The 24,898-nt window shown below is 40.7% G+C and overlaps 1 protein-coding gene across 2 annotated transcripts in view; it reads left to right on the top strand.

The window, feature by feature from the left end:
* Positions 1-19,270, top strand: part of LOC139691705 (uncharacterized) — a 42,847-nt gene extending 23,577 nt beyond the window's left edge. For both annotated transcript variants that reach the window (XM_071589554.1, XM_071589553.1), the window contains 7 exons: positions 877-1,011; positions 3,410-3,511; positions 3,785-3,877; positions 7,681-7,782; positions 10,718-10,819; positions 13,856-13,969; positions 15,967-19,270. In XM_071589554.1, the coding sequence (XP_071445655.1) occupies positions 979-1,011; positions 3,410-3,511; positions 3,785-3,877; positions 7,681-7,782; positions 10,718-10,819; positions 13,856-13,969; positions 15,967-18,759 (3,339 nt within the window). In that variant the 5' untranslated portion in view covers positions 877-978 and the 3' untranslated portion in view covers positions 18,760-19,270. The remainder of the gene's footprint in view (positions 1-876; positions 1,012-3,409; positions 3,512-3,784; positions 3,878-7,680; positions 7,783-10,717; positions 10,820-13,855; positions 13,970-15,966) is intronic.
* Positions 19,271-24,898: the final 5,628 nt, after the last annotated feature.

Here is a 24,898-nt window from a genome sequence, read left to right as displayed (position 1 = left end):
TCATCTGAGGGAAGAAGTCCGGTGGTGCCAGATCGGGAGAATAGGGCGGGTGCGGCAACGTGGCAACGCTGTGTTTGGCCAGGAGCTGTCTGACGACAAGCTCGCCATGGTAGAATTTTAGGCACCATCTTGGCGCACACCTTGCGCATGGCCAAATCCTGTGAAATAATGCGTTGGACGTTGGATGTAGACAGACCCAACTGGTTAAGCGTCGGTCTGTGTTCAGCAGTGTCCTCACTCTGTCCACATTCGTGTCGGTTCTTGCCGTCCGGAGCGATGGTCGTCTTCAACGAGCTCCCTACCCTCTTTAAACAACTTGTGCCACTCAAATACTGTGGAACGGCTTAAGGCAGTGTCCCCATAAGCCTGCTTGATCATATCGAGGGTCTCAGTGTCCGTCTTCCCGAGTTTCGCACAAAACTTCATGGAATAACGTTGCTCTAAATTCTGATTCATTTTGTTTTTGCGACGCGGACAAAAAACTTGCTTCACTAAAAACGGTGTCCTCACTCAACGACAGCCTGCAGGCGACTGAGGTTGGTGTCGGTCTGTTGCTAAGAGCCCCCTCCACCTTACCCTGCCAGGCAGACCCCCCTCCACCGCTCCGTTCGCGCCAGAGAAAATCAGTCCTACCACTTTTGGGTGTGACCCTGTAGTGTGTTACAAGCCAAAGGAAAGAGTACTTTGAAGAATTTTAAGAGTTTCTGCAAATATTTTCATTAAATTATCTAAAAATATTATATAATTGCATTACTTTAGGAATGGACCTTGTAAGGGGCATTAGCACTTGAAACGAAGGCGATGGAATCGTTACATTGAGCATTCCTTTTGTACTCTTCTCCCTTAAACGACCAAGTTCAAACGCTTCCCTTCCAGGTGTTTCCGGGAGATGATTTACCCAAGTACGTCTGTGCGCAGTGCCATGGCCACTTGCTCGAATTCCGCAAGTTTAAACGCGCAAGCGAAGAGGGCAAGGCCATGCTCCTCAGCATCAAGATGAAGATGAACAAGGTGAGCGCATGTAATTCCCTTCCGATCATTGCGTACGCAACCATTCGTGTTGAAATGACTGATTCGATTTATGAGAGCCCATTCCCTCATCGCTCTCAAGTGTACTTGTCCTATTCCCAGGCCAATAAGACCCACCCGGGTTTATCAGGTTGGAATTAACGTAAAATACTCTGATCAGATGGGTAAGGATCGATGTATTTCGGTATGTTAACTCTTAATACAAATAAAACAGAGTTGTTAAATTAAGGAATTCGAAGCTACTAGCCTTCCAGTGGCTTTTCATAGTGGAAAGACCACTCAGAAATAAAAACGAGCAGACAATTAGGCTGAGCTTCCCGACATGTACAAAACTGAACGAAAAATTATTGTAAGAATTATACTTTTTGAAAAGCATTTAAAATTGCTAATAAAAAATTAATTACATAATTGTATGGAATTCACCCTATCGATAGCACAAAAACCATAAATTATTAAGAAGAAAAAACCATAAGTTACAACGATTTAAACAATAGCCTACGCAAGAGCTGATATCGGCCCACCGCACTTTTCGCCAGGGATACAAAAGCCGATATATCGGCCCGCCGCACTAAGAGGGTTAATATAGCACCCTCCTTGGAAGTCCTCCTCTTCAAAGGTAGTTTTAAGGCTCTTTTTAGTTTAATATCGTCGTTTTCTCTTTGCTTTATTATATTTGTGTCTTCTCCACATATCATCTTGTGCCCAAGTGATAAACAACGTCCCCAAATATCACATTTCATTGCATTTTATATTGGGAATATATAGGAAAACGTCGCAAGAAGGGGCAAAGATCTATTAAGTATAAGGAATATGATCAACGATTGAATTATTTGCCAGATACTGTCCAATAATCAATATTGCCGAATGGTGCATTGTGGTGTATGGTGTGAAGAATCCAGCCATCTTGTTCGGTATTAAAATAGTATCAGTGTGTGGGCACTGTTGATAATTTACTAAATTCAGTTCACTATTCAGCTATCATCATTCAGATCACAGTTATTATGACGATTAGATTAGAAGTACAAAGGGACCATTGCACACATGATAATGTTGTTAACTTCAACACAGGTGCTGTTTGAAGGTCGTCCCGGGCTTGCGTCTTAATCTGTCTTGTCTCGGTCATCTTTAACTAGACACTTATTAATCCACTTGAAAACAGATGTTTTCTTCTTCTTAAGAGCACTATCACCGTTTAAACAGCTGTGTGTACATTTCAGGAGTCATTGCTTGATAGCTTTTAACCACTGCACTTCGTTTTGCCGTGATATCCTCATTTTCATCAATTTTGATTTTGACTCATTGTTCCGTGATTTTGTCAATTTCCATTTTCGACGACAAAACAGTAAAAACATGAAAGGACAACAGAAACTATAACATAACTGGCATACCATATGCACAGCTCGGTGATCATCTGCCAAGCACAGATGGCTTTTTCTTCAACATCCTTACTCAACGTCCCTCTCATCTTAACTCAATCCTCCTTGTACGAAAGCCTCTTTGCATTATAGCGCAATTCTTCTCCTTACGTCCTTACTACTTTGATACCGTGTTGGTCCAAAACACTTCCAGAGATACGTATTAAACTGTTCTAGCTGTTCTAATAGTATTTGCCCCATCCTATTTTAATGTTTAGCTTAGCCTTTTTCTTTCTAGCCTAATCGCATTACCTTTGTTTTATTAATATTGATTTTCATCCTATACCTGTCGCACTGAATTTCCAATTCACTCATTGCAATGCTTGCAACCCTCTATTGGCTGACTGACAAACTATCGGGCTTGGTCATCAGCAAACCTAACTGATTTTAAATGAATTCCCCGCCCACTTTCATTCCTACCTCGAGTTCTTCCCATGCCTCTTTGATCATTTCCTCTGCATACAGGTTGAACAGCAACGGTGATAATGGGATACACCCCATGCCTTACACCTCTTCCTAACACTGCCCAACCGGACTCCCCGTTCCCCACTCGTACCTGAGCAGTCTGAGACATGTACATGTTGCGAAGAGTAGCCTATTTTCCATATCTATTCCTATCTTCTGCAATATACTCATAAATAATTTTCTTGAAAAATCAAGTAGAGTAGAAGAGGAACTGTATTGTTAGATGTCAGGTTGTGTTGCATTATTCGATGCAGAGAAACAGTGCCAAATTTAATTTGTGCACATCTGAATATCTTCTAAACAAGCCATAGATCACGGAACAGTCATAAAAAAATGGTCATAGTAAGTAGATACGATCAATGCCTTCACGACAGGCATTGCAAAGGATGTACTTGGAAATATATGTGTCGAGAATTCTGCTAAAAGGTTCCGGAGAAAACATTTGGACCTTGTCAGAAGGCAGTTAGAATTACTCATTCGGATTCTTTTCTAACTTTCAGGTGTACATCAAAGAAGAGCCACCAGATGACACTGATGACCGAGTCGTAAACTTAAGCCCTCGTCAGTTGACCCAGGAGTCCGTTATCAATTATTCGGATCAGGTAATGGCTTGTTGCTTTTGGTGTATGTCTGCCTTGAGTTTTGGTGCCTGTGTTCCTTTATTTCCGCGATAACGTCCCCAAAAGCCCTTCCTACCCCAGAAGTGATCTCAAATTTCACTTACAAGATAACAATGTATAAAATTTACATTATTACCATCTCATATTACCCAATAATATCTATATTATAATGTTGTTAGCATAACTAAATCATTCTCTAGGCTAATATATACATTTTTGGAGGAGACTGATGCTAAAACCATTTGTCTTTCACAGACTGTTGAAGAGGTTCTCCCGGACATCGGCACCGGTTCCTGTGCCAAACAGGTCATCAAGGAAGAGGATGCGGTATTGACCGTGGAAAACGAGGTGAGTACAGGGGACAGAGGTGTCGTTCTCGGGGAAATTTGAGCTGATATGGTCGAATTTCCTAGCTTTTAAGTTTAAACTTTTATGATTATGCAACATGGATTTAAACTTGTATATTTGCCGGAGAAAATGTGAGAAATTTTGATGTATTGTCTCAAAAAATAATAATATTTTCATCACTCGAATGCCCGATTAACACAAGTAAATAGTGAATAATTCTTATTTCTACGCTGTCTTCTTTTAATATTAGGTCTGTCGGGAAAGTATACGGCCATTTATAAGTATATTTCAAGAGAGAAATAGTCTAATCTGGAACAATGAGACGATGGAGACCTTTTAAGTTGTATCTACATTTAGTGGAAGCAGATAATTAAACAACCGTCACTTGTGACATTCATCTCATTCATCCCCAACATAATAAGCAACCTTCATATCTGTGGTCGTGGACTCCTTAAAATACCTACGAGGTACAAATCCTAAAAAACTCCTCAAAAATGTGGTGCGGGGGCTAATGTACTGGCTTCCCACCCTGAGGGCACGGGTTCAAATCCCGGCGGTGTTGAATATTTTTCAGCGAGGGTATCTGGATCCCTACTTGAGGTGCTTTGTGGAGGGCACTTTGAGTGAGTACGCCGTCCGTCGGATGGGACGTTAAACTGATTGACCCCTTGGTGCCTTTCGTTATTAGATTAGGCTAATGCCGACACCGGGTTTCTCTCTCCACCCTTCATCCTTTCCCGTCCATCCCCTGATGGCGCAAATGACCTCAGCGGTTGGTCGCCTAACCCGTAAATACTACTACTACCGTGTCTCGTCATCAGTGACCACCTATTCTGAATACAATCCAGGTCACAGTGGTCCAAGAGGTCAAAGAGGTCAAAGAAATTGCAGAAGACACAAGAAGCGGCAGTCTTCCTTCCGAGAGCACCTTTGGGGAGACCATCTTATGGCAATATATATATATACATAAACATACCTTTCTCTCATTGGCTTTTATTTAATCTTCTGTATTTTAAGAAGAACACAATGCACTGTGGTTTTCTGATCAATGCAGCACTCTTCTTCCTCTTCTGATAATAACATCTGCTATCACACTGATGTCTGGGGGTCAATCAATGGGAATGGGAATTGAGTAAGTGTCTGTCTTGTATGTATTGGACGTCTTCATCTCACACTGTTGGTTGCATTGTCGTTGTTGGTGGGCATTGTTGTTCCTCCTCGTCAAGTCAACCTCCTCCTCTCTACCCTCTCCCACAGAGAGAGAGACATCCATCGCACAATGCAGAAGCAGATAATAAAACAACCGTCACTTTTGAACATTCATCTCCAAACATAATATGGCATCCTTCATACCACGGTCGTGGTCTCTCTAAAAACAATTTATTGAAAGATTTAACGCACAATTTACTATTGCATATCATTAATTGCTCAATTGGAAAGTGGAATCCTGAATTTATGACACGTCCTTTGAACAGGGGTTCAGTCTAGCATCAATCCTCAGACCGTAATGGCCCGCAGACAGCTGTCGTGGGTTGTATTGCGTTCCCAAGACCTCAAACCATTTTCCCCGCCACATATCGTCCCATTTCAGACATCACCTGTGCCTAGAGAAATCGTTTTCCATAGTTTTTTGTATCCGACCCTGTATTCGCGACCAGAAATTTGGTCATCATTCAGTTTGGATTTAGTTTGAAATGGATTGGGAGTCTTCTTGTAGGATTTGGATGAGAAATAAATGCTAGCAAAGGTTTGTGAATGAAATAGATGATGAAATAGATGAATTTGAATAGATAATAGACGCCAGTTAAGCATTTTAGAATAGATTGTACACTTGGGGTTGGTTGATCTCACTTCAAAACTTTCATACGTTTCAAACCTCGTAAGAATATGCAGATTAGTCTTTTGGAAGCCAAGATGTTTAATTTTATCTTTAAGGTGTTCAGTAGAATTTAAAATATAAGTTTAAGAAGTGGAATTAAGTTTGATTTAGTCTGGACATCGTTTGAGTTTGAATTGAGACTTTGGATTCATTGGAAGAATGACTACATTTTCAGGAATCGCATTCAGTTCTGTGATAATCACCCACGTCTTTTATTTGTCAATCAATTAATGAAATATAGAGATCAAATGTTGGCATGAATATCGGATGAGTTATGTTTAAAGTTGAAATGATTGACTTAAAAAGATCTTCAGAGACTTCTTATACCTTTAAGGACACTACAAGATGGTAAATGCGTTCCCTTTTTCTTAAAGATGGCCCTGCCCTACTTCTCAAGGTCTTTGTACAGTTCATTGTTTGTTTAAATCTTTCATCCCTCATGCCTTCTCTCTTTCTATAAAGTTGCAATTGATCTTCTTGTAAACTTTATCTTCTTAGTTGATAAACATCATCAATACTGTCCTTTTATTACACTTAATTTGGAGTCTTATTGTTCTAGTTTAGGCCACCACATGGTCCATTATGAACTATGGTGCTTGATTTCATTGTGATGGCAGCACGGTTAAAATCATTGGGAAATGTGTGGTGGGGGGTCTGCCCTTCCAACGCAGCCGGTCCCCAGTTTGCTCCGAGCAGTCTAAGAGAGAGAGATGGAGAGTTTGAGGGTGCCTTCTTGAGGGGCGTGGGGCCAGACACACACACATGTCTCCTTGTACTAGTGTAAGTGTTATCGATGAAAGGGATAAGGGGAAGAAAATAGTATTTTTAAGAAGAATTTTATTTGCATTTGTGAAAGGATGTAAAATCTACGTTTATATTTTTTCCTGAGAATTCACTTTACTTTTATAATGGTCCCTTAATATCGATATGGAACCTCCTTGCTTCAAACACACCCTTTAGACAGCTTGCGGGGTATTATTGTGTTGATATGTGGAAGTATAAAACTATTTATGGACCAGGCTAACTCATCTTTCCGCCAAAGGTCTTTTTGTCATCGATTCTCCACTCTTTGCTTTCGAGAAATTCTTTTAGTGAGTCGATCCCAGTTGCATTCGTCTCATTTTAGGACCCTTTTTTTAGATTTAAATCAAAGTGGTCAACGTACAAGCTTCCCAACTTGAGGGCCCGGGTTCCAATCCTGGAGACAACGATGTAGTTCCCATAAGTACCCGGCCTGCAGTAATTTCAAAATATCACTCTATTAGCAATTACGTAATCTATAAAGCATATGTTTAAAGTTTTTTGAAGACGCGTCTGAATATTGTAAGTATTTATAAAAGTCCAATAATCCATTTTTGCCAGAGAAATAAATAAAACCATATACATCACTATCATAATTAAACATGTATTCTTCCTCCCAACTTCCCACCATGTCACCCACTGCCCTACGCCTGCAGTCAACCATATTTTCGAGTATCCACAGACCTTTCCTTTCTTGTATCACTGGTCCATCGAGGTTTTATCTTGTAAGCAAAACGGGATGGGATTAAACGGAGTGAGATTTTTGATGAAAGGGATAGGGGGAAGAAAAGAGTATTTCTAAGTAGAATTTTATGAGAATTTGGACAAGTACAAAAGATGAATTAATCTATTTTACCCATAGAGATATATATAAAACATAATGGACCATGTATGCCCCTCAAACGATATTTACACATGGAAGGAGAGGTTCCGCAAGGAGCTTCAATGGTGTCATATCATTTCCGCTTCGATTTCTTCTCCCGCTTGTAAGCATTCCTTTCGGTTACCATAGCAATGATGATCGAAACACTCTCTAAGGTTTGCATGATGAGGGAGGTTGTTTTAAATGGATTTTGGTGACTTGTTTCTCTCATGTTAGCGGATGTAATTGCTCTCATTGCAGGTATTCGTCAAGTGCGAGCCGCCAGACTCCGGTTACGAGATTGAACCAACTCCTCAGTCGACTGTTGAGCCTTGTAATGAAGTGGGTAACTTTGGACCTCAGGTAAGTTGAACGGCTGAAATAAATACAGCCGAACCTCTCATTACAAGCGTAACTGACGTACAAATATTGTGAAAAAATGCCTCGCGAAACAAGTGATTTTTCGTGTAATCAAGGATGAGATGAGTGGCATTCCTAGGATGACCCTGGACTTGCTGCTTCATTTGCTTTGTTCAGCACTCATTGCGCTAGGGTAGCTGCGTCTCAGTTTGATCACAAATTAGTCCAGACTTGCGTTTAGGCATTGCTTTTTTTATTTTTATGTTAAAAATTTAAAAATACGAGGGTAGGAAGAAAAGTAATGGACACTTGTAGACTAAGAACAAAAACAAATAGCAGGACTGGGCAAAGAAGCGCATTTTAAAGTGGTAGGATTGATTTTCTCTGGCGCGAACGGAGGGGTGGAGGGGGGTCTCCCTGGCAGGGTAAGGTGGAGGGGGCTCTTAGCAACAGACCGACACCAACCTCAGTCGCCTGGGGGCTGTCGTTGAGTGAGGACACCGTTTTTTTTTAAGCAAGTTTTTTGTCCGTGTCGAAAAACAAAATGAATCAGAATTTAGAGCAACATTATTCCGTGAAGTTTTGTGCAAAACTCGGGAAGACGGCAACTGAGACCCTCGATATGATCAAGCAGGCTTATGGGGACACTGCCTTAAGCCGTTCCACAGTATTTGAGTGGCATGAGTTGTTTAAAGAGGGTAGGGAGCTCGTTGAAGACGACCATCGCTCCGGATGGCAAGAACCGACACAAATGTGGACAGAGTGAGGACACTGCTGAACACAGATGTACGCTTAACCAGTCCAGAAGAAATTGCAGACCAGTTGGGTCTGTCTGCATCCAACGTCCAACGCATTATTTCACAGGATTTGGCCATGCGCAAGGTGTGCGCCAAGATGGTCCCAAAAATTTTGCCATGGCGCGCTCGTCGTCAGACAGCTCCTGGCCAAATACGGCGTTGCCGCACCCGCCCTATTCTCCTGATCTGGCACCACCGGACTTCTTCTTCTTCCCCCTGATGAAAAGACAGCTCAATGGACGACGTTTTAACTCGATGAAGCCCGTTCAAGAGGCTTCGACGAGGGTCATCACAACGGCATCCCCAAAGAAAATTTCCAGCGGGCGTACGGTGGGGAATGGGAGCAACGTTATAGACTAAGTGTGTAGCAGCTCAAGGAGCATACTTTGAAGATTATTAAGTCGATGTAAGTATATCGTCAATAAAATTCTTGAAAAAAAATCAGTCCTACCACTTTTGGGTGCGACCCTTAAGTACAATTCTTAAAGTTTCAAAGTCATTCCTTCCTTTTCCAAAACAGTCACCCATTAAGACAAACACATTTCATCTCCCAAGGTGTAAAAAGTTTTGTTTTGTCCCATCACTGAAAAACTCTTCCGACTTGCTTCGAATCCACTTTACTTATTTGACAGCTGGGCCTTCACCCCATCGTCCCAGGTGTGATGATGGCAACCCTTTGAGGTGTCTCTCTTGAATTGGCGAGGAAAAATATAATAAAATCGCAAGACCTGGTGGAATAAGGAGAGAGTGGAATTGGTTGAAATGCCTTAGGTTAAGCGGAGCCTCTCCAGTTGCCCATTGGGTCTGTAGATGAACGTTGTAATGTTACAAGATTAATAGCGGCACCAGGCTACTGCCTTTTTACAATGACAAACTCAATGTCCGAGGTGTTTTAGAGTCTGTATATAATGAGAAGAATCACCGTTGCCCCTTGTTTCAGGGAATCGGTCACAAAAACGTTACTTTCAAGACAGCAGCTTTGCCATTTATTGTCCGATTAACGTGAAAATCAGACACATGTCCTTTGACCGTTAAGTTCTCTCGACAAACAAGGTTGATTTGATACTTTAGTGAAGGGAATCAAGACAACAGGGACATTAAGAAATGATAAAATGAAAACTGCAATATGGAGAGAGGTTTTGTGTGGCTCAGAAACCTGGTCATCATTTTTTTGAATGGATCGGAAACTTGGTCATTGAGGAGGAAAGAGTAAAGGTGGACTATAGAAGCTTTTTATGGAGACCTGGATGTTTGGGGGAGGATGTGAATGATAGATAGAGGTCTTTATTTGGGCAAAATTGAGACCTAATTGTCCCATCCTCCATTCAACCTATGTAAGTGATGAAACGGATGGAAACAGAAACAAATGTTTAACACCACTGCCACCTGGATTTGAGTCTGGGCACTATCAACCCGAGGTACATAAATAAAGGTCAGTGGAAAAATACTTTGTGTTCTTCATTCAATAGACATGAACTTCCACGTAGTTGAGCCTGGAACAATTGAATGTTTAGCAGCTTTGAAGTGTTTAGATTTCACACACAGAGGAGAAGAGAATGAAGACAACAGGGACGTTAAGAAATGGTAAAATGAAAACTACAATATGGAGAGAGGTTTTGTGTGGCTCAGAAACCTGGTCATCATTTTTTTGAATGGATCGGAAACTTGGTCATTGAGGAGGAAAGAGTAAAGGTGGACTATAGAAGCTTTTTATAGAGACCTGGGTGTTTGGGGGAGGATGTGAAAGGTAGATAGATAGATAGAGGTCTTCATTTGGGTGAAATTGAGACCTAATGGTCACTTCTTCAATTTAACCCGTGTAAGTGATAAAACGGATGGAAACAGAAACAAATGTTGGTGTGCTTAATATGGCATGGTGATAGGGGAAATGTTTGGCTCGGAAACTTGGTTGCATGTTATCAATCATCTCAGATACATGGTTTCCGGTTAAAAAAATTTTTAGTCTATAATTATTATAAATAAATAATGTTTTCAAAGACCTTTTTAACACATTTACCACATGTCTCTTTATTAATTAACCTGGTAAGTGCGAGGGAGAGTTTATTTGTTGGCATAAGAAGTGCTTTGTTTGTTTAACTCATGCATAGAATCTAATTTGTGTTATCTTTCAACTGTCGTAGATTTTGTTGAAGATAGAGCAGGTCAGCGGAAATTACCTGGGCAACGTTGAAGGTCCTACACCACTGCCACCTGGATTTGAGTCTGGGCACTATCAACCCGAGGTAAGAATGTCCAGTAAACTCTTCAAAGAGCCTTACTTACGTTTAAATGTAAGACAGCAGAGTAAACGGTACAGTATGTGACTTAGGTTCCATCTGACGTTTCCATCTGAAAGTTAAAAATTTAAATGCTGACTTTCTTCAAAACATTTTGTTGGGTGGTAACTTGCGTTGTGTGCAGTGATTCGAAAATTGTGTTCAAAGGAATAAATGGAGTTAACTCGTGAACAGTATCATGTGATGAATTTTTAAGACTTTCGACGTGGATTATCAAGACAGGAGTGCATCGATCAACTTACTTCCACCTTTGGCGACAAAGCCCCATCCTTTGCCAATTTGAAACACTGGTTTAACGAATTCTATCACGGCCGCCGTTAGCTCAGCGACAAAACTCGTGAAGGTCATCGAAAACCAGTTGTTTGTGCCAGAAAACATTGATGCCGTGCCCAGAACTAGTAAAGGAAGATCGTCATTTGACTTATCGTGAGATTGAGACATCCTTGGGGATTATTATGACGAGAATCAATAAGATATTGCATGAACATTAAGCTGGGAAATCAATTTAATTGCGTTGGATACCGTAATAACCTGACAAAAGCTCGGAAAGATGCCCTTGTGTCAATTGGTGCAAAGAAATGCTAAAGAAATACAATTGCTGTGCATTAAAAGCTGTATTCAACATCTTAAACTGGTGATGTATCTTGGATCTATGCGTATATTCCCGAAACAAAACAGCAATCCACTGTATGGATCTTCCAATACGAGCTAAATCCGGCAAAAGTGATTCTTGCACAAAAACACATTGAAGCAAATGATCCCCTGTTTCTTTGGAATAACTGGACATGTGTCAACCGTACCGTTAAAGCAAGGTAGAACCGTGAATTCTGAACGGTACGGGAGAATTTGTTTGCCACCAGAAGTGCTTTTTGGTGAAATACGGAAAGAAGAAGCAGAAACGAAGGACCATTCTTCATCATGACGATTTGGCAAGTTCTCACAGATCTGCAGGCTGAAACAATTACCTATTTGACTGGTCAAAATGTTGAATTGATGAGTAATCCTCCGTACATCCCTGCTTTAGCACCGAGTGACCTCTTTCTATTCCCGTTTATCAAGAAAAAATTGCATTGCCAACGTTTTTCGGCATCTGAAGAAGTCATTGATGCTTTCAAAAAACCATGTCTTGGAAGATACCTCAATCAAAGTGGAGAAATTGTTACAGGAATTGGTTCGAGCCCATCCAAAAGTGTATATTTATTATCTTGGAGAATACTTTGAAAAACAATGAAGTCATTTTCAACAATAAATTACTGCCTTTTGGTCATTTTGCTCAAAATATAAAGAGTAACCCTTGTAACAGTCACTAGTAACACTTGTTAATTTTGTATAAATTAATAATTTACCGTCGCTGGTGAAAGTTACCTTCTATTGTAAGTAACTCGTTAATAGTCACAAGTAACGTTATCATTTTGAGAGGTTACCTGTACCTGTTGAAGGTATCAGATATCCTTTTATAAGTAACGTAAATATGGTCACAGGTAACGGGTACCTTGTTTCAAAATAATTTGTTCCAGGTCAGAAGTATCAGTTATCCTTTCAAAGTAACAGTTTAGCGGAACAGTACTATGAAGAATTTTAAGTGTTTGAGCAAACATATTCAATGAATTACTCAGAAAAAGAAAAATTGTGTCATTTCTTTTGGATTGCACCCTGCTGTACTAATGGGGGGAAACAGTTCTTAGTCACTTAGAAACAGTTAAGAGTAAGAAGTAACGTTAACATTTTGAGAGGTTACCTTTGCCTGTGGGAAGTATCAGATAACTTTTTAATGGTAACGTAAATATGGTCACAGGTAACAGGTACCTTGTTTCAAAATAATTTGTTCCAGATCAGCAGTAACAGTTATCCTTTCAAAGGAACAGTACTTTGAAGAATTTTAAGTGTTTGAGCAAATCTTTTCTATGAATTACCAAAAAAGAAATAATGGTATTTCTTTCGAATTGCACCCTGCTGTACTAATGGGGGGAAACAGTTCTTAATCACTTAGTCTCAGTTAAGAGTAACAAGTAACGTTAACATTTTGAGAGATTACCTGTGACTGTCAGAACAATCATAACTTTTTAAAAGTAACGTAAACATGGTCACAGGTAACAGGAACAGTACTTTGAAGAATTTTAAGTGTTTGAGCAAATCTTTTCCATGAATTACTCAGAAAAAGAAAAATTTCCATTTCTTTCGGATTGCCCCGGGCTGTACTAATGGGGTGAAACAGTTCTTGGTCACATAGAAACAGTTAAGAGTCACAAGTAACGTTAACATTTTTAGAGATTACCTGTGACTGTCAGAGGTATCAGATATCTTAAACTCTGAAATTTTGGGGCTTTTAAAGGAACAAGATGTTGTGACGAAATACCGTACATACAATGTCACAGGCATTCGTAGTCGTGCGCGAGGCGCCACAGTCCACGAGGTTAAAGCCAACTTTAAACACTTATGGTGTTTTCACTTTGACAAATTCCAAAGAAACTGCGGGAGATGCCGCAACAGTAACTTTTAACGGAGTCATCCGCTAATGTGCATTTCAATGCAACAGTTTCAGAGTGTAAAAATCATAGCTTAAGTGGCTAAAGTACTCGACTGGATATTGAGGAATCTGGGTTCGAATCCCAGTCAAGGCGAATGATTTTTACACTCTAGAGTTGTTGCATTGAAATGCACATTAGCGGATGACTCCGTTAAAAGTTACTGTTGCGGCATCTCCCGCAGTTTCTTTGGAATTTATCAGATATCTTTTTGAAAGTAACGTAAATATCGTCACAGGTAACAGGTACCTTGTTTCAAAGTAATTTGTTCCAGATCAGCGGTATAAGTTATCCTTTCAAAGTAACAGTTTAGTGGAACAGTACTTTGAAGAATTATAAGTGTTTGAGCAAATCTTTTCAATGAATTACTCAAAAAATATTTTTGGCATTTCTTTCCGATTGCACCGTGCTGTACTAATGGGGTTAAACATTTCTTAATGCCATAAATTCCTTAAAGGGTCCGTGGGGCAGAATGGATTCGGAGAATGAGAGCAGTGCATCGTGCCCTTCCGTGCTGAGTGACGAAGAAGCGGACGGGATGGTCGGAGATGAATACATTGGGTCCTCTCAGGTGAGCTGGCATTCCTTTTATCTTTTCTCCGTCGGATTTTGTTTCTGCAAATTTGGTTTCGTGGAATCTGCCAGTTATAAGGAGCAAAACGACAGATTGTCACATAATACAATTCAAAGAATGCAATCATTTTCGCAACATATTGTGATGTTTTTACAACAAATAAATAACTTCCCTCAGAAACAATGGATAGAGGATCTAGGGCGACCTGGGCATGATCAGTTCATGGGTTTAGGAAGGGGAGAGGCATTTGCGAAGCCATCGCAGTAATGAGATCCGTAATCAAAAGAGGAATATAGAACACAATCGGGATGTATTTGTTTGTTTCGTAGATTTAGAAAAATTGTTTTAAAAGACTGAATTGGGGGAAACTACATCTGCATCTACATGAATACCCTGTGAGGCACCAAAAAGGTGTGTGGCAGGGGGTGCAGCACCAGGAGGAAAGGGTAAGGGGGTTAGGGTTATTAAATGAATGAGGAAAGGTTGGAGGGAACCTACAATACATAAATATATTTGTATAACCATGCGCAGTCCTTACCTTGTAGGTTAATACTTATTAGGACAAGCGGACTAGTGGGGGGATTTTGATTACAAGCATTCTGGTCTCTTATTGTTCTTGGAAATAAGGACATTTTAAACCTGTCAGTCTTGCAAATCTATCTCTCTAATCTTATATTCGTGATCCCTCCGCCCTATGTAATAAGTTGGGGTTCGTATTATGTTCTTGATGTCATCGGAATAGGACCCATCTTTAAATGTTTTTAATGAGTTTAATCTATATTGTAAACGCCGTTGTTTTAGAGAAGTATCTACCTAATACCCCACAAGCTGCTGCAAGGGTAATGTCATAGTATTTCGAAATAATATGATTTTTCTTCTGGTACCCCACAGATCAAATTTTTATACGATATTGTGGATAAGTATAATGCTTTGGAGAGGTCTGGGGAGATGGTTTTGCTTATCCGGTGAGGAAACCTTGGCTGAGGAAATGCTCATTGCAAAGGAAACACTTGGTTTTTCCACATAAAATTTTATGTGGAAAAACCAAGTGTTTCCTTTGCAATATGTATCGTTTCCACAAAGTGACGCCTGAAGCTATCTCCTTTGAGGAAATGCTCAGTTGCTGATTTCAGAGGAATTTTTGCAAATATGCAAAATTTGAAGAATGTCGTGAAACCGTGGATTGTATCTGTTGGGTTTGGGATGGCGATAAATGTTTTGCAACAGGACGGATGCACCAGCTTGTACGATTAGTCATTTAGTCTGACTAGACTGGCTCTGAGATGGCATTATTGACGTGTTCTGGTCAATAGGAGCTCTGGCCCCAGAATACCAGCCAGGACTTGAACTCCCTCGACTATTACTCATGTGTTTGCAGTGTGGTCAAAAGAGTAACCAATACTAATAAGGCGAGGCACCCTAATGTCTCATCTATACGCTCCGCTATCGTAGCAGCATTCGCAAACACGGACAGCGCTGTTTTAAAGAGTGCATGCAATTGTTTCAGGACAAGATTCAAGGCGGTCATTGCAGCTGAAAGGGGTAATTACATCGAGTAATGTCACTCTAGACAGATACTCCCACTACTTGTATGTACGTAAAGGGATTTTCAGTGTCATTTGCAATTTTCTTTTGATACATTTGCTATTAAACACACTTAAGTTTCATTTGTCCAGATGAGACCACCGCACCCTGTATATAAAAACAGAATTAACCAGAAGGAAGTGCAAAGAGGGTTAAATAATTGATAACTGTTTGACTTTTTGCCATTAGATATGAGTTAAGAGAGAATTTAGGGTGGGTAAGTGACCGCTTAAGGTGAAAAAGGAAGGTGATTGGTGATTTTATCGGAGATATCTCCGAGGATTCGAACACAACTTATAATTCTACAGATGTACCGTGCCCTAATTTGCTATGTGAACTTGTTCTTGGCTCTCTGTTTACCGTGGATTAAACCGCAAATGCTAAAGAGACAAACATTCTCTCGTTTCCAGATGAGTCGACGTGAATTATACAACACAGCCAGGCGGACGGAACCATACCGGACAAACGAGAGCCCGCATTCGCGGCGGGCACGGATGGAGAGGCTGCAGTTACGAGGCCAAGCCGAAAGCCAGCAGGACCGCGAGCAGAGGAGACGTCGACGAAGGGAGGAGAGACGAAGGCGCCTCGAGAAAGAGACGCCGGAAGAACGAAGCGCCAGGCTTCAGCGTCTTCGGTTGTACAATGCGGCATACGTGGCACGGGAAACGCCGCACCAGCGGGTGGACCGACTGTGGAAGATGAGGATGTGTCAGTCACGGAGGCTTGCGAGGGAAAGTCGGGAGAAGCGAGAGGAAAGACTGCTTCAGTTGAGACTGAACCAGGTTGAGAGACTGGAGCGGTTTAGGGAACGAATTCAGGAAGGCCGTCTGGACTGCTCCAGGCGGAATTCCCCCAGGGAAGCACCACAGAACCAGGACGATGCCACAGGCTCGCCGGAAGAGAAGCAAACCACAGATGAGCCATCTTCCCACAACGAACCGGAACCCAAAACCACTCCTCCGCAACCAAAGATAAGTACTCGCTCATCCAAGGGCTCCCCACAGTACAAAGAAGAACTCCTGGGCGTCCCGGAGGATTTTATAGACACAATTGAGGAACTTCTCGGTTCAGAAGGTGAGTCGGACGTTTGTCCAGCTAAGAAGCGACGTTTGAAGCTCAGAATAAGAAAAGGTACGACTGGGAACCATCCTCAAGTTGCGAAGGTGCCCAGCAAGGCCCAGATGGCTTCCCCCAACAAGAGCAATACCACGGTAGAGCCTGGGAACATCGTCACAGATGTCGGCATGGAAAACAGTACAGTGATTGACCAGGAGGAACGTCTTGTTCCACAGGTCAAACAACGTGGCATCACGAATGAAGTTTGCAAGCCGTTAAAACATATCATAAGGCTGAAAATGAGTAGTAGTCCTTCGAAGAATGCTTTGCAGTTTGAAGGGAATCAAGTACAAGGGACTGAGCCATTGGCCGGTGGGGGGAATGCCCAGATTGATGAGTTAGCAGATCTAGATGGAGCTCAGTCTGTGGTCAATGCTAGGAGAAGCTCAACGGCAAAAGTACGTCAATGTTGCAGTGAGGGCCTCGCGATGCCGGAAGATTCGGAAGAACAAACGGGTCAATTGGTTGATGATGAGGACTGCAAAGTCCTTAGATCTAGGAGACTCACCTCAAGTGCCAGTAAAGACGTCTGTGACTTCAATGCAAGGAGGTCTCGTCTGAAGAGGAAGGTCTGCGAGCTGGTTAACTATGCTGATCCGGTCGGGAGTGAAGACGACAGCAATATCTCAGCTGCAATCGAGTCGCCAACAGTTCAGCCCGTAGACGACCTGTCCACTCCAAGTTCTCCTGGACCGAAACAGTCTTTGGAAACTCCCAGCAGTGAAGACGTCGGCACAGAATTAGAGCACACATCATTAGATACATCTGCGCTTCCAAAAGAAAATCCTGATCCTGGGGAGAGTGTTATGATTTCTGTTGATGGACAGCCCATCATTGTTCCGGAATCGGCACAGAACCCACAGACCACGGAACAGATTACTGGAGACGAGTCAACCTCTGTTATATGTGAGGGAAATGGTATCCAGCCCGGTGGGAATGCTACCATGTATTCAGGAACCGGTTCAGACCCAAGGCAGAGTCCGAGGAAGAAGAGGGCATTACCGAAAAAGTACCGAAGTGCCAAGAAATTGCTTTTTGAAACTCCTGCAGAAGAAATACCAGAGTTAACAGATTCATTAGCGGGCCCATCTGTGGTCGATCCGGTATGCTCCAGTCGTTCGTCAATCTCTGATGTGACCACTGCAAATATACCGAGTGATCCCGGTACTGTCCCGGACGGACCAGTTGTGGATTTGTCGATGTCTGGCAAGTGTGATGACTTGAACAGCTCTGGACAGATTCTGATAACTGAGGAACAGTCACAACTGTTGAGCACATCTACAGAAGAATGTTTACCGCGAGGCATTCAGGATGGAGTTGTTTCTGAACCAAATGCCAAATGTTCTGATTCGGAAAAGGTTGTTGAGGATAAGGTGGAAACGTCAGGAACGGCAGAGGGTGTGCCGTACGTTGAACCTACTTCAGGGAGTTCACCGTTCATCGGACCCCGAGAAAGTTTAGCCATCAAGTCAGCTCAAACTTCCTCAACAGACAAATCAGACAATCTTTCAAACTCTAGAAATCCTTATGGGATAAAGATCGCTTTCATTTCATCGGGAATAACGGATTTCGATGCCCAGAACACGAAGAATCGGTTGGAAAAAACAGAGAACGACCCCACAACATCCGATACAGCCAACAAGGAATGTGCTCGGTTGAATTCAACACCGATGCTGCCAAATTTGGCACTTTCCCAGGAAACCCCTTGCGTTGCGTCATCAAACGAAGAGGCATCCGGAAGCAGACTTGTTCTTAAAGTCCCCTCGCCAAATAAGAACGGCTGTCAGAGAGATGGTGCTATGTCAGGTACGTGTACAGAGCTGGGCGGTGCTAATTCGTCTGACTCGGAGGTCATTGCTCTGTGTACGACTGATGTTAGAGTGAGTGAAGACCTTGTTATCAATGGAGACTGTCCGCAAATCTCCAGTGAGGTTGACAAAGGTCAAGACAGTGTTCCAGTGCCCAAAGATGCAGAACTGTGCATCAGAGACGATGTTCTGAGTGGCGATGAGACTTATCGGAAACATCTGAGCTCGGAGAATCAAGCTGGGAACTGTCCCGATCCACTGATTGCGGCAACGAGTTAACATTTAACAAGTTACGGACGGAACGAAGGCAATGGCAGCTTGTTGAGGTACGCACAGCGGACTGAACGGTATTGAAACCTACAATGTTAGGATTGTATTTTGTTAGTTTTTAGTTTGGGCTAGTCAAACGAACTGAGTTTGGGATGATTCTCTGAACTGTGGAGTGTGTTCAAAGGCCTGTTTGAATAGTTGTGGAGTAGCTATGATATTTTCCTAAATCAGGACATCTATTCAATCTCCTGATAAGTATTGATATTTGAAGAATGGACCCAATTGTCACGGAGATCAAGATGAGGTTTGAGCAGAATGTTTCGGGTGTGTAGTTTTTTGCACTGCAAATTTATTTAACTAGGCGTTGTCAGATGTTAGAGAAGTATTCTGTCGACCAATGGTGATGGTTGGTTTTAGTCTGAATATATTAATCATGGCTTTTGTTTAACGTATTCAGGAGTTTGGAATGAAGTTGTTATGATCTCATAAAATAGCTTCTGTAGAACAGGAAGTTGGTGTGTTGTCTGTTGTGGAAGTTTATTCATATACCAAGGTGTATAAGCTTAAATCCGCTGTTTTTTAAGCGTTAAAAATCAATTATTTTTTCATAGAAATTTAAAAAAATTATTTATTCAAAATATTGTCCCATGCTAGCTATGGATTTTTTCCCATCTTTCGGACAATTTGTGGATTCCGCACACATTAAAAATCATTCTCTTTCGATGCAAACCATTTCGTCGAGCCGTTTTTCGGGCATCTGCTTAAGTATAGGAAGTGTTGCTCAAGAAACGCATTGCCCATTGATGAAAACATGCCGTAGTCCAAAGGATTCAGGTCTGGTGAATTAGTGGCATGGGGTAGTAGCTCCCGGTTGAGAGTTTCCAAATAGTTATGGCATGGTGTGCGTTGTCATGGAGGAAAATGAGTTTCTCATCACGTCTTTGCTCATATTGTGATCTTTTTTCATGCATAACACGCTGCGATTTGAATAACTGTCGGTGGTAACGTTGATCGGCATTGACGATTTCTCAACAGCTCATAGTAGATGACACCCTGCTGACCACACCAAACCCACAGCATCTTCTGCCATCCGAAGCGATTTGGTCACCCAGACAATAATGATGGTTGACCTGGATCAACCCATGATTATTTTGCACCTAGGATTTCCAAAGTATATCTACTTTCCATCGTCAGTCACAATCCAATGCTAGAACGACTCTCTTCTTGGTCTGGCAAGCAAGATTTTGCTTGTATTTTGAGACGTTACTCCATCTGCCTATCGTTCAATTCAATTGGCACCCATTTTCTGAACTTTGAACCTTTCCCAGAGCACGTAGACACATGGAAATGACTGGTTGAGTACCACCAAATTGCTCAGCAAGCAGTTTTTGCGTTTGCATATCATCTTCGCCCAAAAGAGCCCGCAGTCGATGGTCCTAAACCTTCGTAGTTCAATTCTGACACTCCTTATCGCTCGGGTCAAAATAGCAGTGTTTAAACCGACAAAACCAATCCCTGCTTGAAGTTTCCGATAAAGCACTGTTGCCATCTCGGCAAGAATTCGATGCTATTATGCAGCCAATTTCTTCGACTTTAAGCAGAAAATCAAGAGCTTCCCACAAATGCTCTTTTATAGGCGAAAAACTTGACATCGTTACTGTACGAAAAATTTCGGTTGTTGTATCGAAATTCCTTAGTATGTCCTCCGATTATATTGTTTACAGACGTCAATTTCATGAAAAATGAAAGAATGGCATGTCCCTGGTAACTCAATGGCTTAGTATCGCCTTCTGTGAGTAAATAGTGGATTTAAGCTTATTACAACTGTTAACTTTAGGCTCTAGTGTGAATGTTTGACTTTACAATAGGTCGGACTGTATATATTGTAGTTGTAGTCATCTGCAAATTGCATGCAAATGCCCCTTTTTTCATCCTAACTAGGTCCCGTGTTGGGTGTCAATTTTCACGTTAGCCGTCGCCCTGATAACCCTGACAAGTAGTTGTGGTTTTTCAAGGCCTCATCTGTGTTTAATGTACTTTTATAAAAGTGTCACCAAGCGAGATTGAAAGCCCAATCTGTCTAGCACTTGAGTTTGGGACGTCCTATCGAATGCATCATCTCAAAGAGGTTCTAGTTGTACGTATATTATTTATTCTTTGCTCCGAGCACCGAGGCGAAGTGCTAATTTATAGATTGTAGACGATTTTTGCAATCCTTCAAAGATTTATTTGAATCTCTTCCAGTGTTGCTTCTATGTGGTCCATCCAATTGAATATAAGCGAACTGAGTCCTTTAGAAACCTTTTATTTTCTTTATGAATTCAGTCGTCTACATATATCAATGATTTTGCTGTTGTCGTTCCTTCTTATTCAAAGTACTCCCTCATTCATTCATTCGTAGCATGGCTATCTATGCCTTTTTCTACTCATATTCCGTGTTCTTCCTTTAGTTTTCACAGTTTAATGGAAGCACTCTTCTCTGGAAGCCCTCCTTCCTTTAAGGCAGTTCTTTAAGGATCTTTTTAGTATTCGAACATTGTTTCTTGCTTCTTTATTGTCTCTCTTCTCCACATATCTTGTGCCTAAGTGACGTACAATGTCCCCAATTATTGCATTTAATGGAAATATATATGAAAGCGTTGCAAAAAGGGGCAAAAGTAATTTCTCACGATAACTTTTACCTCTGCACTTCATCCATAAAAAACCTGATATTTTGATTCGTTGCTCCCGTGATATCGTCCTCAATTTCCATTTTCAGATGACAAACAGTATAAAAACAAGTAAAGACAACAGCAGAGTAACTAACTAACATAACTGGGCATACCATAAATGCACAGCCAGACGATCTGCCAAAGCAGACAGAAGACGGCCCCTCCTCATTGGGTCTCAGGAGGCAAACTAGCACCGCTCTACTGAGGGCAAAGGGGGGGGACTATAGTTCAAGGCATCATGGCCTGGCCTGCCAGATTGGTCACCAGTTTGCGTATTCATTAGGGTAGACCACGTAGAGCAACGGTATGCAGTTGATAGTTTATAATGCATCAGTCTACCATATCGGCGTGCTTTCGGCCTTATCTAACCCTAAGCAGGGCTTGTTGGTCGTTCCAATCGCTTTCGTTGTAGTGTTTCTAGTCAGCTAAACAATTATATATATATATATGTGCGCATTGAAGGAAAAGCGAAAAATAGATGTATATTGGCGATGTTTCTGCGGACATCGGCCTCTGTTTTAAGATTGTTCATTATTTTTATGGTTTAATTATTAAAGTGATAAATATATATATATATATATTCCTATAAATATACATATATACATATATACACTTATACATATATATACATATAAATATATATACATACACACATGTATATACACATATTTTATATATATATATATACATTAATATGTATAGACATATATATATATATATATACATAAATATATATATAATATATATATATATACCAATTTATATATATATATATATATATATATATATATATATATATATATATATATATATATATATATATATATATATATATATATATATGTATATATATGTATACACATATTTATGTATATATATACTTATGTATGTATATATAAAATATATATATATTATATATATACATGTATATATGTATATACCTATAAATATACATAAATATCTATATTACATATATATATATATATCCCAAATAATATATATATATATATATATGTATTATAGATATTTATGTATATACATATTTATATATATATATATATATATATATATATATATATATATATATATATATATATATATATACATATATATATATACATACATATAAAATATGTGTATATATATATATATATATATATATATATATATATATAATATTAATGATTACATATGACTTATGTAATGCTTAGAGAATACTTGATGTACTCAATTGGCCGTTTACTGTTAAACAAAAGTAGAACATGATTTTAGAGAGAGCTCGATAGAGCGTGGTGCTTGTGATTTATGCAGAGGACATTTTTATTTCCTTATAAAAAAAAGGCAAATTGAATAGATTTTTAAAACTGTTGTTTATCGTTGTATTATTATTATTATGTATGTATCTATGTATGGAGTTAAAATGTCTTATGTGTGCTTCAGATGAATTTATATTATGAAACGTTAGTGATTTTATATGTTTAAAAACTTGAATGTTGATTATTTTGTTCATGTTGTCTTTAGAATTTGTATTAAAAAACAATACCAGGCATTGCGGAGATGTATAATTATGTGTAAGAGTTATTTCAACCTATTTCATGAACCTTAAAAGAAATCAGTTTTTTACGACAATAGGCTGAAAACACACAAACATGCCTGTAGACCACCCACAAACAAAATAACCTTCATGGAGCACTCCTGGTCTGGTGGCACGTGGAAGTAACATTCCCCCCCTCTCAACACATGTATGTTTGCAGGTTTGAGGTGTTTCCATTATTCATCCAGTGCATTTCGAGAAACGGAAGTATTTAGACGTGTTCTAGTGCTTCTGCTATGCTTGGAGACCATAAACAAAATGACCTCCAGAAGCACTCCTGGTCTGGTGGCACGTGGAAGTAACATTCCTCCTCTCTCAACACATGTATGTTTGCTGGTTTGCGACTCACAAGGGTCCTATTTTGAGGAATATTAGCTTAAGATATGTAAAAGTGTAATAAATTTTTTTTCCTGAGCTCAGTACACTTATTTTCCAGACGAACCCTGTATATCGATGGGTGTTAGAATTTCATGGTTGCAAGCCTGAAAAAGGCAATAATTGTTGATGATGAAACACGGGCAGCGGACGTCCGATATCACTGACCCACAGACGATATATAAACTTCGCGCAAACTCATCTGATCGAAGATTTGATTTTAAATGATCAAAAGCGAATCACTAATATCAAAAGCGTATTTCGCAAACCATTTATTGGAATATACAGGGTTCGTCCGGAAAAGAAGTGTACTGAGCTCAGGAAAAAAAATTTATTACACTTTTACATATCTTAAGCTAATATTCCTCAAAATAGGACCCTTGTGAGTCGATACACTTGTTCCAGCAGCGTTCTCATTCCTGGAACGCTCCCGCGAAGGCATCATCGGGAACCTCTCGAAGACTCGTCGTCACGGCCTCTTTGACGGCGTCCAAAGTCCCGTATCGCGTTCCTTTCAAACTCCTCTTTATCTTCGGGAACAACAACGTTCTCTAAAAAATGTGGATCATTTTTGCAGTGATCCGCAAGTTGTGTCGCGATTTCCAAACGATTGAGTCTTTGATCATCACTGACCACTTTCGGCACCAACTTTGCACAAATTTTTCGCATCTGTAATTGCTCCCTGATAATCTCGTGCACGTTTTTGGCACATTACACTGCTCTGCTATCATCCGAACACTAAGACGACGATCAGAGTTCAGGACATCGCGAACTTTTCGCACATTTTCGTCGGTGAGTGTCGTTGATGGGCGTCCAGGCCGTGGTTCGTCGTCACGGCCTCTTCTCTGCCCTCCACGAACATCTTGTGCCACCGAAAGATCATGTTTCTGGACATGGCTGACTCCCCGTAAGCCTGGTTAATCATACCGACAGTTTCGGTAGACGATTTCCCAAGCTTTACCGCAAATTTGATGGAATAACGCTGCTCCAAAAACTTCGGCATCGCGTTCCGTGACGTGGGTCGAAGCGTGGAGGTTCGCGTTAACAGAGCTCCTCACTACACCAAAGCTCAGAGCCGACTGCCTTTTTCAGCGTCGCTTGCCAACATACCCCCCTCCAATCGCAGCCCGTCAGAGCAGTGCTGGGCGCGCCTGGAGATGCGGGAAAAAATCAGTACACTTATTTTCCGGACGAACCCTGTATATCCAATGTTGGAACGTGTGGTGTCGGCTTCATTGTTTATGTAACAATAATTGGGATGATAACACCTCTCCGTGTTTATTCTCTGTCCACGATTGGGTGCACCATTGGCCGTCTCTCACAGACAGAGAACACAAACACAAAACCCTCCTCCTTTTTACTATTCCCCCTTAATGCGATCTTGCAAATGCCAATTGGGATTATTTTTCCGTTTTTCCTTCCTCTCAACTCAAGAGAGACACCTCAAAGGGGAATAATCATTACACTT

Source organism: Hetaerina americana, unplaced genomic scaffold (genome assembly GCF_022747635.1).
Source record: "Hetaerina americana unplaced genomic scaffold, ioHetAmer1.1.p SCAF_39, whole genome shotgun sequence".
NCBI classification, from domain to species: domain Eukaryota; kingdom Metazoa; phylum Arthropoda; class Insecta; order Odonata; family Calopterygidae; genus Hetaerina; species Hetaerina americana.
The sequence above is the reverse complement of the archived record's forward strand: the minus strand, read 5'-3'. Positions and strand labels throughout refer to the sequence as shown.